The sequence below is a fragment of the Gorilla gorilla genome, chromosome 5, assembly GCF_029281585.2.
Source record: "Gorilla gorilla gorilla isolate KB3781 chromosome 5, NHGRI_mGorGor1-v2.1_pri, whole genome shotgun sequence".
NCBI classification, from domain to species: domain Eukaryota; kingdom Metazoa; phylum Chordata; class Mammalia; order Primates; family Hominidae; genus Gorilla; species Gorilla gorilla.
In genome coordinates, this window is record NC_073229.2 from 141,610,179 (window position 1) to 141,626,205 (window position 16,027).

At 35.0% G+C, this 16,027-nt stretch overlaps 1 protein-coding gene across 2 annotated transcripts in view; it reads right to left on the reverse strand.

The window, feature by feature from the left end:
* Nucleotides 1–8,446, reverse strand: part of ROS1 (ROS proto-oncogene 1, receptor tyrosine kinase) — a 139,198-nt gene extending 130,752 nt beyond the window's left edge. The window contains exons 1-2 of one of the 2 annotated variants that reach the window (XM_055390703.1): nucleotides 7,698–8,446; nucleotides 633–677 (exon numbers count right to left, since the gene is read on the reverse strand). In XM_055390703.1, the coding sequence (XP_055246678.1) occupies nucleotides 633–677; nucleotides 7,698–7,820 (168 nt within the window). In that variant the 5' untranslated portion in view covers nucleotides 7,821–8,446. The remainder of the gene's footprint in view (nucleotides 1–632; nucleotides 678–7,697) is intronic. The other variant, XM_055390702.2, reaches the window with a different exon arrangement.
* Nucleotides 8,447–16,027: the final 7,581 nt, after the last annotated feature.

Genomic DNA, 16,027 nt, shown 5'->3' on the forward strand with positions numbered 1-16,027 from the left:
TTTAGTTTGAAGGCCTTGCAGGCAGGTGAGGTACCTTTTACTCTTGTGTATTCTCTTTTCACTCCTCACACACACCACAATTCTGGTTCTGATGATGCTGTCTGGCCATAATTTTATGCATATGTCTGTCTCTCTGGTTTTAAGTATGCATCTCAAAAAGGTTGAGAGTCCTTTTAAACAGAGACCCTATTTTTTTCATTGTTAAGTTTCTAGTTCCTGGCACAGTGCCTTGTGCATGCTTATACCTTAAGTCACTAAACACTTGTTAAACAAATGAATACATGTGCAGAACAGTAATAAAACCATAAAATGTCATTGTTAGAAGAAATATTAGAGACGATCTCAAATAACACATAATAAAACTAAATCTCAGAAAAATTAAGTAATTTGTCTAAAGCCACACAGTTATATAGAGACAAAATCATGCACTTGGATTGGTCCTGTGCTGTTTCCACTTCACACACTTCATTTTTATATAAATTCAGACTTCTCATTATTTTCAATTTGTCTTCTTCCAGCAAGGATAAATGAGATTTTACTTAGCAATTCTTACTGTGATAAAATCTGATCATTGTCCCTTCATTATCAACACAAACATTGTAATATTCCTGACAATTGAAGAAATTACTTACCGGTTCACTCAGATTATGTGGTGTGCCAAGGTCAAGCTGCTGGCCCTGAAATGAAGAAGGAGGTAGTAAACACCAGCCATCAGTACTGGGTTCCGTGTAACTAACACACCTTTTAAAAAAGCTTCCTGAAATAACGTTGCCTCCTCAGCATTTTGTAACTCTAAAGTAAAGAGCCAAATGTTTCAGAGGCATTAAATTCATCACTACTAGACAAAATGCTGGTGCAAATTATAGATATAATGTCTTAAGAACTTTGCAGGTACTACAAAGGTGGGAGTAAGAATGTGGCTATAGGGAGAGAGTCTCATGCAGAATTAAATAATCCTGTGGCATTGGTCAGTTAATCAAGTCAAAGGACTCCTAGGTGAGTGATGAACTGTGTTCAGACTTTTCCTTTTTAAAATTAAGAGCAGGGAGAAAATGCAAATTGGTATGCAGTAAAACATAAGATTACTCTTTTATGGCTCACATACAAATTTTAAGAACTTTTTTATACTGGAGGAAAATAAAAGAAATAGGAACTAAGGACAGAGATCTATAAATTGCTCGTTATCTCTCTGGTCATAATTTGAATAGAGTCCTTCATAAACAAGACAGTTTACAAAGGATGGCAATCAGATAATCTGGGCCATCAGATAATCAGATAAGTACCCACATAGTGTTCTGTGCTTGCTAGAGAGAAGAGAGCAGCATTCTATCACTGAGCTCACTGAGCATGCTCATCCTTTCTATCCATTTGGCTCTTCACTCCATCCTCAGCACCTGGAACACTGCCTGCTAGAAACAGGTGTTCAATAAATACTGATGTGCTAAAGGAGTAAATCCATTAATTCAAAGTGGTTTCCCACGTAAGGATGCTCCAAAAGTCCCTTGAAAACATTATCCAATGGCTTAATATTGTGTGGGTTGACTTGAAAAGTAATCAGACTCAAGAACCAAACAACGAATGTCGCCTATTTTTTTCTTTAATTTGAAGCATGAGTGAGGATTCCTTTAAACTCCGTTCCCTAACCGGTTATATTTGTAGGAAAAGAAGAAGGATGATTATTGGCTTTTGTTTTTAGATAATAAACATTTAGATAGTAAGAATTCTGTTAGATGAATTTTGCAACCGAGTGCTTAATAGTACTTTGTTTTCATGATTTTGTTCAAAAGGTGGTTGAATTGCAAGCAAATAAAAATCAGGTGAGAGATAATGAGTTGAAAATTGAATCTTCTCCTACCCCTTCAAAAATGCATGTTAACTCATAAAAGCAAAAGGGTGGATGCTGGGTAGTCTTTGTGTTCCATTTTAAACAGTAGGAGAACAGAGATATTTCTTGATGATCATAGTCACACTGTAACGGTAGTGAGTCCTGCTGGCTCTTCTCAGGAGTATTTAATGGGCTGAGTGAAATGACTGTCAAATGGTCTTGGGCAGGGTAGCCTCACAGTCAGGTCTAAGGGTTTCTAATGAGGCAGATTTTGTCAACACTCTTCCCTAATCTCCACTCATTCCCCATTCTTCTCCTCACAATTACAATAGCTAACATTTATTGAATTACTGCTATGTTCCAGGCACTCTTATAGGTGTTTTACACTAAATCTCATTGAATCATCTCAGCAACCCTATAAGGTAGCTGCTATAATTAACCTCATTTTACAGCTGGGGCACAGGGAAGTTTAGTAAATTACCTGGATTAGGATTTGAAGGGGGCAGAGTGATTGATTCCAGAACCTGTGCTCTTAACCGGATGCCTTCCATAATATCTACCAAAATCACATTTTTCGTTTTGAACATTAGGATCCCCGCTGGTTTGCCTTAGCTCCAACTACTCCAATTATCTGCTTCCAATAGTCAAATTCAGTCCCAGATCTCAAACTTTCTTAACCTAATACCCACTTCTTGACATAAGCTTTTCTATTCTGCCCACCTCAGCCAGAACTAATCTCATTCTTTACTTCCTACCCTAATAAATGTTGTGGGGTGGGGGGAGGGGGGAGGGATAGCATTAGGAGATATACCTAATGCTAAACGACGAGTTAATGGGTGCAGCACACCAACATGGCACATGTATACATATGTAACAAACCTGCACGTTGTGCACATGTACCCTAAAACTTAAAGTATAATAATAATAAAATTTTAAATAATAATAATAATAAATGGAACAGAGCAGAATGATCTGTATTTTAATTCCACATGATATTTGCTCCCAATGTGATATTCTCAAAGTTACCTGTGCCATCTAAACTTAGTGGTCGTATCCGGGACATAAGTAGGATAATACTTAATTCATAAGCTTCTGTGAAGATTCAATTAAATGCAACAATTATTATAGTGCAGTGCAGACACTTAGAAATGTATTAGTAGTATTATGTCCCAACTTGCTGTTAACAGCCTTTTGCATACATATCTTTGGTTAGTTAAACAATAATATCCTCAGATAAATTTGATGTATAAGATTAGAGGTATATTTTCTCTTTCAATTTTGAGATTTAATAACGCATTCTTTTCTAGAAATTTATCCATTTACATCCAACCAACAATTCATGAAAATAGAACTTTACCTGTACTTTTTCCAACTATAAATGTTTTTATCTTTGCCAATTTGATAGAAGAAAAATTGATAATTTATTTTTATTCTGCAATTCTGTGGTTGCTGAGGTTGAATATCTATCACATGCTTTTTAGCCATTTTTATAATATATATTATATATTACATTGGAATATATGAATTGGAATATATATTATATTGGAATTATATATATTATATTGGAATATATATATATGAAATATATATATATTTCCAATACCTTTTGGGGTACAAGTGGTTTTTGGTTACATGGATAAATTATATAGTGGTGAAGTCTGAGATCTTAGTGCACCTGTCACCCAAGTAGTATACATTGTACCCAACATGTAGTTTTTCATCCCTCACTCCTCTCCTTCCCTCCCCCTTCTGAGTCTCCAAAGTCCATTATACCACTCTGTATGCTTTTGTGTACCCATAGCTTAGCTACCACTTATAAGTGAGAACATACGGTATTTGGTTTTCTATTCCTGGCCAAATAATGGCCTCCATAGAATAATGGCCTCCAGCTCCATCCAAGTTGCTGCAAAGACATTATTTCATTCCTTTTTATGGCTGAGTAGTATTTCATGGTGTATATATATCACATTTTTTTATCCACTCATCAGTTGATGGACACTTATACTTCTTTTTTGAAGTGGCTGTTTATATTCTAAATTCATCTTACATGCTTTTATGTGTATCAGGGATTTTTTCTTTAAAAACATTATTTATCATGTGTAATACTTTTTTCCACTTTTTGGCTTTGCTGTTACTGTATTCTGTTGTCATAACAGTTTAAGTTTCTAAGTAGTCAAATTTATTCATAATTTCTTTTTAGGAAGTCTAAATTTTTTAATTAGGCTTCTTAAGGCATTTCTACTTCAAGATTACAGAAACAGTCACCCCTAATTTCTTCTAATATTTTTATGAAGTAAACACTTGCTTTGTTTTGTTTATTTGTCTGTTTGTATTTAAGTAAACCTTTCTGTTTTTGTTTCTTAGAAACAGAGTCACCCAGGCTGGAGCACAGTGGTGTGATCACAGCTGACAGCATCCTCGACCTCCCTGCTCAATCAATCCTCCCACCTCAGCCTCCTAAGTAGCTGGGACTACAGGTGCATGCCACCACGCCTAGCTAATTTTTGTATTTGTTGTAGAGACAGGAGTCTCACCATGTTGCCCAGGCTGGTCTCAAACTCCTGGGCTGAAGGGATCTGTCCGCCTCAGCCTCCCATAGTGCTGGAATTACAGGCATGAGCCATCACACTTAACCAAAAGTCATATCTTTTTACAAAATATATCCTGAAATTTATTTGAATCTGGCAGTTATGTAGGAATTTTTTATGCTACATGGATAGCAACTCATTTGTTTGAATTGTCATCTTTATCATATTTCACATTCTTTATGTACATGGTTTTATTTCTTGATTGTATTCTGTTTTACTCACAGGTTTATTCCTGTAGCAATAAAAACTATGCTAATTTGTAAATATTTTATAAAATTTCTGAATTATGATCTTATTATATTATTTTGTTTTAATGTTATATATTGATATACAAGACAAGTTTTCATGTCTGTACATTAATTTTTTAAAAATCTTCCAAATCCTATTATTTCTAATAGTCTTTCAGTTGATTTTCAGTTTATTTCTTTGGAACTTAAGATACAAATCAAAAATAAATGTATTGTCATCACCCTCTAATATTATAAAAGCACATCATGTTTGTAACAGCCTTTAACTGTCTAGTGATAGAAACCTTGATATCTCAGTATTTGATAACTTACTTTAGGGCATTGATTACATAATTTACTTCTTTTGTATTCCGAATTGCATCCACCACAGAGCTGAATATACATAGATACCTAGGAAAATTTATTGAATGGAATTGTTATCCCATTCAATAAATTGATATTGAATGAAATTTATTGAATGGAATTGATACTCCTGAGCCCTTCTCAATGTTATTTCCTCAGTTGTTGTGATTTGTTAATTCAAAAAAAAAAGGGGGTTGTGATGTAATTCAGGAATGGAAAACCAAACATCGTATGTTCTCACTGATAAGTGGGAGCTAAACTATGAGAATGCAAAGGCATAAGAATGATACAATGGGCTTTGGGGACTTAGGGGAAAGAGTGGGAGCAGGGTGAGGGATAAAAGACTACAAATACGGTGTAGTGTATACATGGCTGATGGGTGCACCAAAATCTCACAGATCACCACTAAAGAATTTACTCATGTAACCAAATAGCACCTGTTCCCCCAATAACTTATGGAAACATTAAAAAAAGGGTTTTGTTGCTAAAGATGGGAAAATTATGATTAAACAAAGCTTTTAATATGTTATTGTGCCCTGTGAATCTACAAAAAGAGGGCATAGCAAAATACACTTCCACAAATGATTCAACCATGAATTCTTTTTTCTTTCTCATAAAGGATTTCACAATACTAGTGTTCTGAAGAGCATTAATTGCTTGTTGTTTTCTGCAGCACATGGCTTCTAGAATTCAAAAAAACTTTTCAGTTAATACTTTCAACTAGTACATGCAGATCTCTGTTAACGTAAGCTAAAAGTAATGTAAAATACCAATGCTCAAGCATAGAACTATGCTTCGTGCAATTTGGCCCACAATTCTAACATTTTATTTTTGGACAAGACATTCTTGTGGTTGTTTTTTTTTTTTTTTAAGAAAACATTTCTCAATATCAAGAATCACCCAATAAAATTATAGATGACCTTCAGAGTAAATGCCCATGTTTTTAAAAATGATACAGAAAATATAATAAACGAGCACTTTGTATATCCTCTCCTGTGAACCATGGTTACATTCAATTGTACATTCACTTCACTTTTGTCCCTCCAGGCCCCATGTGGGAACATGTAGTACTTTCACTGGTCAAATTGGCAGACCGTGTCTCTCTTGCTGTTGCCACACATCAGCTGTGCCATTCTCTGTAGGTGGTGAACGGAAGGCAACTCAACAAAGGAACAAACTGTCTATTCCTACTGCCAAACCCTGAAAGCAAGGAGCCCACACAAAAAGATAAGAATAAATAAAACGACAGTAAAATAAAATGGAGACTTCAATATTGGAAACAACTAAAATCAGTTTCAGTGGCAGGGAAATTAACAAATAAATTATGGTGGTACATTCATATAATGGAATACTCTAAAGATAATAAAGATTCTGTTTCTAAAAAAATCTCAGGGTCTAGGGGAAAACTCACAATACAATGTAATGAAAAAGCAGGTTGCATAGCTGGGTGTAAATTATAGATATACATGTATACATATATATATATGAGGAAAAATACTAAAAGAAAATTCTATCAAAAGATTACTAGGGCTAGAATTAGAAGTTTTTTATTCTTCTGTAGTTCTCTATGTTATAAATATTTTACTTAAAATGTATACTCTTACTATAATTAGAAAAAAGTTAAAATCTTTTTTAGAACATTTAGTTTTCCATTTAGTAGTTGAAACATTTAGTAGTTCCATTCTTCCATTTTTAAGTTTGGGTTACAAATATAAAAAACTAAAGCATGCAATTCTATATTAAAGGCAATGAAGTCTTTGGCAAAGATTTATATAAAATACTAAACTTTTTAAAAAATGCTACTAACCATGGTAAACCTAAGTAGTGTTTTAAACTACAGTTTAAATCAAAAGTGTATAAGCGCAAGTTTCTTTTTTAATCTGCCACTTAATTCTATCTCCAATACTTTAGAATAATATAATGAATACTATATTTAGTACTTGCATTATGTTTAAAAGTATGGCTATAGATAGGGTCATATGCAAACTATCATGATATTTTATTTGTCTTTAGACAGGAAGAGTGCATTTTCTCTGTCTATGGAGTACTTGGTTTTTAAAGTTAATTCAGTGACTGTTTTAAGCACAACTAAATTACAACTGAAAAGAGATGGTACAATAGTTAGAGAAGGGATGACACCCAGAAATGAGAATGAAAGCATGAATTTCCATATAAAAAACTCACTAATTAAAATAATAAATGCACAAACAGAAATAAATACATGTACAAATAATTATTGCTTTAAAATATAATATTATTTTACATGGCATCTGTATCTGCTTCCTTTTTCATCCAGCTCCCTACACAGCTGGAATTAGCAGGCGTTATCCTGTGGCCAAACCGATTTCAGGTTTCAAGACAACTACTAATGACTTTGTAATAAATAAGTTTAAATAGAAACTTGTTAAGTGTGCAAAATTGGCAAAATTGATTCCATTTAAACCTCCTTTACCCAGTCCTCTAGCCCAAAAAATATATGACCACGTACCCTAAAGAAATAAAATAGCCTGCTTTAACTTCTGCAATTATAAGGGCTCCTAACTTATTTAAGAAAAAATAATCTATCTTGCCTTGTTGCCACCACTTCTCATAAGAAAACTCCTCATAAAGAGAAAACAATTCTATCAGTTACAACAAGCTGAATTCTACATATTCCAGTTCCTGCAAAGACAAATATTAGATTGTGAGACTTACCAGATTAGTTACACACGACTTTAGGCAGCTATTTAAAACTGTACACTGCACCACAGAAATCCATAGGCAGCCAAGAGCTGCAAAATTGACAAGTTTCGGAATAAGACAGTAAATGTTCTTCATCACTTCACCAATGGCAGATTTTTAGATGGCCGGTCTAATTTTCTCCATTTTGCTATATGAATTATTTGGGCTTCATCACTTCAGTTGGAGGAGTAGCTGATGGATTTTGTTTTGTTTGTTTTGCTATATTAGGATATACTTGCCTTTTGAAATAATACTTAGCCTTTTTCATTTAGACCTTTGAATGCTTGAAAGCTTGTAACAGTTCCATAAGAGCTATTTCATAACAGCTTCCTTTTACTCCCATAAAGAAAGTCACCCACTGACTAAAGGTTAGTTCTTAGAAGAGCACTTCACATGGAAATTAAAGAAAACGAATTGTATTTCAGCAAGGGTGTGACACATGCAGTCTGAAACTGGAACATTTCAGTGGGTCGTCCACCACCTTACTTCTCCCAGCTCTTTTCAGCTCTGCAGGGAATTGGGTTTTGACCACGTATGCTTTAGCAAACAGTAGCACTATTATAATAAAGAATTATTGAAAAAACAGAGGCACCCAAATCAAGCAATGCAACTGAGAGAGAAAACAGAACTCAGAAGCCAAATACATATTTTTAAATTTAAGAGCAAACAAAGCTGAAATTAATAGACAAACACCCTGGGAGAGAGTTAAAAACAAGGAAGTTGGTTAGAGTACTCTCAGAACTTTACTACATATTAACTAAAATACTGCCTTATCAGGTCTATCGAGACAGCTGAAACTAGTTACCAGAAACCTAAGATATGTTCAAGTGTCTGCCTTAAGAAGGAAACATTGTACAAGCTTCCTTCCTGCCTGCCTTCCTTCCTCTCTCTCTCTCTTTCTTTCTTTCTTTCTTTGAGACTGAATTTCTGTCTGTCGTCCAGGCTACAGTGCAGTGGCATGATCCCGGCTCACTGCAACCTCCGCCTCCCGGGTTCAAGCGATTCTCCTGCCTCAGCCTCCCGAGTAGCTGAGACTACAGGCGCCCGCCACCATGCCCAGCTAATTTTTGTATTTTTAGTAGAGACGGGGTTTCAACATGTTGCCCAGAATGGTCTCGATCTCTTGACCTCGTGATCCGCCCACCTCGGCCTCCAAAAGTGCTAAGATTACAGGCGTGAGCCACCACGGTACAACACGCCAACCTCCTTGTTTTCTTAAATAAATTATACTAAATGTAACTTAACCTTTTCTTAATGATATAAGGTTCTCCCTATGAGTAACACATGAATGAGGTTTTGTTTTGAGCTGAACGTCTTTTGATTGGATTTTTGTTTGTTTGTTTTTTAATTTTTGTGGGTACATACTAGGTGTATGTATTTATGGAGTACGGGAGATGTTTTGAAACAGACATGCCATGTGAAATGAGCACATCATGAAGAATGGGGTGTCCATCCCCTCAAGCATTTATCCACTGAGTTGCAAACAATCCAAGTACGCTCTAAGTCATTTTAATATGTACAGTTATTATTGACTGTAGTCACCCTGTTGTGCTATCAAATAGTAGGTCTTATTTATTCTTTCTACATTTTTTGTACCCGTTAACTGTCCCCATCTCCCATCCCCCACCCCACCCACCACTACCCTTCCCAGCCTCTGGCAACCATCCTTATTCTCTCTTTGTCCATGAATTCAATTGTTTTGATTTCTAGATCCCATAAATAAGTGAAAACATGCAATGCTTGCCTTTCTGTGCCTAGCTCAATTCACTTAACGTAGTAATCTCCAGTTCCATCCATGTTGTTGGACGTGACTAAATATGGCTGAATAGTTCTCCATTGTGTATATGTACCACATTTTCTTTACCCATTCATCTGTTGATGCATACTTAGGTTGCTTCCAAATCTTAGCTATTGTGAACGGTGCTGCAATAAACATTCACATGCAGATATTTCTTTGATATACTGATTTTCTTTCTTTTAGGCATATACCCAGCAGTAGAATTCTAGATCATATGGTAGCTCAATTTTTAGTTTTTTGAGGAACTTCCAAACTGTTCTCCATAGTGGTTGTATTGATTTACATTCTCATCAAAAATATACAAGGGTTTCCTTTTCTCCACATTGCCACCAGCATTTGTTATAGCCTGTCTTTTGGACATAAGCCATTTTAACTGGGTAAGATGATATCCCACTGTAGTTTTGATTTGCATTTTTCTGATGATTAATGATGTTAAACACCTTTTCATATGCCTGTTTGTCATTCGTATGTCTTTTGAGAAATGTCTATTCAAATCTTTTGCCTATCCTTTGATTGGATTATTTGATTTTTTTCCTATAGAGTTGTTTGAGCTCTTTATTTATTCTGGTTATTAATCCCTTGTCTGGTGGGTAGTTTGCAAATATTTTCTCCCATTCTGTGGGTTTTCTCTTTACTTTGTTAATTGTATCCTTTGCTGTACAGAAGATTTTTAACTTGATGTGATCTCGTTTGTCCATTTTTGCTTTGGTTGCCTGTGCTTGTTGGGTATTGCTCAAGAAATTTTTACCCCAACCAATGTCCTGGAGATTTCCCCAATGTTTTTTGTAGTAGTTTCATGGTTTGAGGTCTTAGATTTAAGTCTTTAGTCCATTTTGATTTGAATTTTGTATACGGAGAGAGATAGGGGTCTAGTTTTATTCCTTTATATATGGATATCCAGTTTTCCCCACACCATTTATTGAAGAGACTGTCTTTTCCCCAGTGTATGTTCTTGGCATCTTTGTCAAAAATGAGTTTACTGTAGGTGTGTGGATTTGTTTCTGGGTTCCCTAGTCTGTTTCACTGATCTGTGTGTCTATTTTTATGCCAGTAGCACGCTGTTTTGGTTACTATAGCTCTGTAGTATAATTTGAAGTCAGGTAATGTAATTCCTCCAGTTTTGTTCTTTTGCTTAGGATAGCTTTGGCTATTCTTGGTCTCTTGTGGTTCAATATAAATCTTAGGATTGTTTTTTTCTATTTCTGTGAAGAATGTCATTGGTATTTTGATAGGGATTGCATTGAATCTGTAGATTGCTTTGGGGAGTATGGACATTTTAACAATATTGACTTTTCCAATTAATGAACATGGAATGTTTTTCCATTTTTTATGTGTCCTAATCAATGTCTTTAATCAGTGTTTTATAGTTTTCATTACAGAGATCTTTCACTTCTTTGGTTAATTCCTAGATACTTAATTTTATTTGTAGCTATTGTAAATGGAATTACTTTCTTGATTTCTTTTTCAGATTGTTCACTCTTGACATACAGAAATGCTACTACTGAATTACTAAATTTGTTTATCGGTTCTACTAGTTTTCCTTTGGAGTCTCCAGGTTTCTCAGAATGTAAGATATGTCATCTGCAAACAAGAACAATTTGACTTCCTCCTTTACAATTTGGATGCCCTTAATATCTTTCTCTTGTCTGATTGCTCTAGCTGGGATGTCCAGTACTGTGTTGAATAACGGTGGTGAAGTGGGCATCTTTGTCATGTTCCAGACCTTAGAGGAAAGGCTTTCAGTTTTTCCCCATTCAGTATAATACTAGCTGTGGGTAGATTATATATGGCTTTTATTATGTTCAGGTATGTTCCTTCTATCCCCAGTGTTTTTTTTAGGGTTTTTATCATAAAGGGATGTTGAATTTTACCAAATGCTTTTTCAGCATCAATTAAAATGATCATATGCTTTTGATCCTTCATTCTTTTGATATGATGTAGCACACTGATTGATTTGTATATGTTGAATCATCCTTCCATCCCAGGGATAAATCCCACTTGGTCATGATGAATGATCTTTCTAATGTATTGTTGAATTCAATTTGCTAGTATTTAGTTGTGGACTTTTGCATCAATATGTATCAAAGATTGGCCTGTAGTTTTCTTTTTTGGTGTGTCTTTATCTGGTTTCAGTATCAGGGAAGTACTGGCCTCATAGAATAAGTTTGGAAGTATTCCCTCCTTCTCTGTTTTTCAGAATAAGTTGAGTAGGATTCGTATTAGTTTTTCTTTAAATGTTTGCTAGAATTCAGCAGTGAAGCTATTAGGTCTCAGGCTTTTCTTTACTGGGAGACTTTTATTACAGCTTCAATCTCATTACTTGTTATTGGTCTGCTCAGGTTTTGGATTTCTTCCTGGTTCAATCTTGGCAGGTTATGTGTATCTAGGAACTTGTCCATTGCTTCTATATGTTTCCATTTATTAGCATATAGTTGCTCAGAGTAGCCACTAACGATCCTTTGAACACCGCAGATATCAGTTGTAATGTCTCCTTTTTCATTTCTGATTTTATTTATTTTGATCTTCTTTCTTTTTTTCTTAAACTGGCTAAAGGTTTGTCCATTTTGTTTAACTTTTCAAAAAAAAAAAGAAACTTTGTTTCTTTTTTTTTGTTTTTTCCATTTTGTTCTGCTCTGATCTTTATTATTTCTTTTCTTCTACTAATTCTGGGTTTGGTTTGCTCTTGCTTTTCTAGTTCTTTAAAATGCATCATTAGATTGTCATTTGAAGTTTTTCCTTTTTTTTTGATGTACTTAGAGCTATAAAATTCTATCTTACTATTGCTTTTGCTGTATCCCATAGATTTTGGTATATTGTGTTTTCATTATCATTTGTTTCAAGAAATTTTTCAATTTCCTTCTTAATTTCTTCATTGGCTCACTGATCGTTCAGGAGCATATTGTTTAAATTCTATGTATTTGAATAGTTTCCAAAATTTCTCTTGTTATTAATTTCTAGTTTTATTTTTGTCAGAGAAGATGCTTGATATTATCTCAATTTTTTTTAATGTTTTAAGGTTCATTTTGTGACCTAACATCTGGCCTATCCTTAAGAACGATTCATGTGCTGAGGAAAATAATGTGTATTCTGGCTGGGCGCGGTGGCTCATGCCTGTAATCCCAGCACTTTGGGAGCCTGAGGCGGGTGGATCACGAGGTCAGGAGATCGAGACCATCCCGGCTAACATGGTGAAACCCCATCTCTACTAAAAATACAAAAACTTAGCTGGGCATGGTGGTGGGTGACTGTAGTCCCAGCTACTCGGGAGGCTGAGGCAGGAGAATGGTGTGAACCCAGGAGGCGGAGCTTGCAGTGAGCTGAGATTGCGCCACTGCACTCCAGCCTGGACGACACAGTGAGACTCTGTCTCAAAAAAAAAAAAAAAAAAAAAAAAAGTGTATTCTGCAGCCCTTGGATGAAATGTTCTATAAATATCTATTAGATCCATTTGATCTATATTGCAGATTAAGTCTGATGTTTCTTTGTTGATTTTCTGTCTGAATGATCTGTCCAATGCTGAAAGTGAGGTGTGGAAGTCTCCAGCTATTATTGTGTTAGAGTCTCTCTCTCTCTCCTTAGCTCTAATAATATTTCTTTTATATATGTGGGTGCTCCAGTGTTGGGTGAATATATATTTAAAATTGTTGTATCCTCTTGCTGAGCCGACCCCCTTTATCATTATATAGTGACCTACTTCTTTTCTTATTGCTTTTGTCTTGAATTCTATTTTGTCTGATATAAGTATAGCTACTCCTGCTCTTGGCATGGAATATTTTTTTACAATCCTTTATTTTCCATCTCTGTGTATCTTTATAGGTGAAGTGTGTTTCTTGTAGGCAGAAGATCAACTGCTTTTTTTTTTTCATTCATTCAGCCAGTCTATGTCTTTTGATTGGAGAGTTTAGCCCATTGACATTTAAGGTTATTATGGACAAGTAAGGACTTACACCTGTCATTTTGTTCTTTTCATATTGTTTTTTGGTCTTCTTTCTTTCATTCTTGTCTTCCTCTAGTGAAGATTATTTTCTCTGGTGATATGATTTAGTTTCTTGCTTTTTATTTTTTTATGCATTTCATTGTATGTTTTTTAATGTGAAGTTACCATGACACGTGCAAATATCATTGTACAAAATATGCATTTTGATTAACACAGCTATATAGTTTTTTTAAATTTTTTAAAGAGAAACTATGAAGCAGTGATCTTGTCTTTAAAATATAACAGTCCTTTCAGTATAATATCTTGTTTTGAAGATGTTGCCTTTAATATTTGTTGGGAAAGAAATGTCCAGACTTTTCAAATCTCTTATTATATTTTTCCTTTTTCGTTTAAATAGGAAAAATATTTATAGTTGTGTGTACAGTAAGAGTCTACAACAAGAAGTGGATATTTTCAAACAATTTTTTTTTTTTTTGAGACAGAGTCTCACTCTGTCACCCAGGCTGGAGTGCAATGGTACGATCTCTGCTCACCACAACCTCCGCCTCCAGCGTTCAAGCAATTCTCCTGCCTCAGCCTCCCGAGTAGCTGGGATTACAGGCTTGTGCCACCACACCCGGCTGATTTTGTATTTTTAGTAGAGACGGGGTTTCTCCATTTTGGCCAGGCTGATCTCAAACTCCCAACCTCAGGTGATCCACCCACCTTGGCCTCCCAAAGTGCTGGGATTACAGTCATGAGCCACTGCGCCTGGCCAGCTTACACATTTTTATGCATGACCATGCAAGATAAAGATTGCCTGTATAGTAAGCCAACATTGGGGTAGAGGGTCATAGTTTACACGCAACTGGTGGTCTCCTCAAGGGAGAAAGGAAAAGATTTACTGATTACCTAGTTATTATGGTTGAATTTTGTACCATGAGCATTAGAGATTCAAAAATAAATTGAAAAATAACAATTTTTAAAATATTCTGCACTATGATTTGAAACATAAGACTTAAAAAGCCTCCTACTTTATCTCAAGTTAGAATAAGATATTCTAAATAAACCACAAAAGTTCAGACGAAGCAAGCTCCTCTGAAGTGTCTGAACAAAATTTTAGGTGAAAGTATTAAAATGTTGTCCTAACAAACAAGACTGAAACTTCTGCACAATCCCTTATAATAAATCAAATTTTCCATAGGATCAATTCTACAATTAAGAGATTACATTCTGAAACAATGGCCTTTTTCATAAACTTTTTCAGTGAGGTAGCTTTGTGAAAGAGCAAATTGTTAAAATGGTTCCCATCATCTAATTCTAATCTTGCTTCCTTGGGATGAGCACTACAACTGGTTAGCAACAGAATCGATTTTATGTCATCAGATACATTATGAATTCTGAAATTATATGCATTGAAAATATAAAGTGTATATCCTCAGACTCAGTTGTATGCAAGAAATACCATATGACCCAAGGGAAGTTAGATTGTACAGTCATAAAAAAGAGCCCCGAATATGGACCCACTGACTTTTTACCATTAGGCTAGAGAGGAGCCATGTCAACATTCAAGAACTAAGAATTTGACATGCAAGAAAATTCTTACTCAAGCGCACACGTCTGCCATCATTTCTCTCTTTTTTTAATTGACACAATTTATAGGGTACATAGTGATGTTTCTTACACATAATGTGTAGTGATCAGATCAGGGTAATTAACATATTCATCATCTCAAACATTTATCATTTCTTTGTGTTGGGAACATTCAAAATCCTCCTTCTAGCTATTTGAAACTATGTAATATATTGTTGCTAACTATAGTCATCTTACAATGGTATAGAACACTAGAACTTATTCCTCCTATCTAGCTGTAATTTAGTATTCTTTAACAAATCTCTCTCTACCCCTCTGTTCTCCGTACCCTTCCCACTCTCTCATATCTTTCTTTCTTTCTACTTTTTACTTCTATTACATCAACTTTTTTTAACTCACTTCCACATTTAAGTGAGAACATACAGTGTGTAGCTTTCTGTTCCTGGCTTATTTCACTTAACCTAATGTCCTCTAATTCCATCCATGTTGCTGCAAATGACAGAATTTCATTCTTTTTATGGTGGAATAGTACTCCATTGTGTATATATGCCACATTTACTTTACCTATTTATCTGTTGTTGGATACCTAGGTTGATTTCATATCTTGGCTGTTGTGAATAGTGCTGCAATAAACATGTGGATGAAGATGTCTCTTTAATATACTGATGATCTTCCTTTGGATAAATGCCCAATAGTGAGATTGCTGGATCATATGGTAGTAGTTCCATTTATAGTTTTTTTTTAAGAAACTCCAAGCTGTTTTCCATGGTGACTTTACTAGTTTACGTTCCCACCAATTGTGTATAAGAGTTCTCTTCTCTCCACATCCTCGCCAGCCATTGTTATTTTTTGTCTTTTTGATAATAGCCATCCTACCTGGAGTGACATGATATCTCAATGTGGTTTTTATTTGCATTTCCCTAATGATTAATGATATTGAGCATTTTTTCATATATTTGTTGGCCATTTGTATGTCTTCTGTGAAATGTCTTCTCA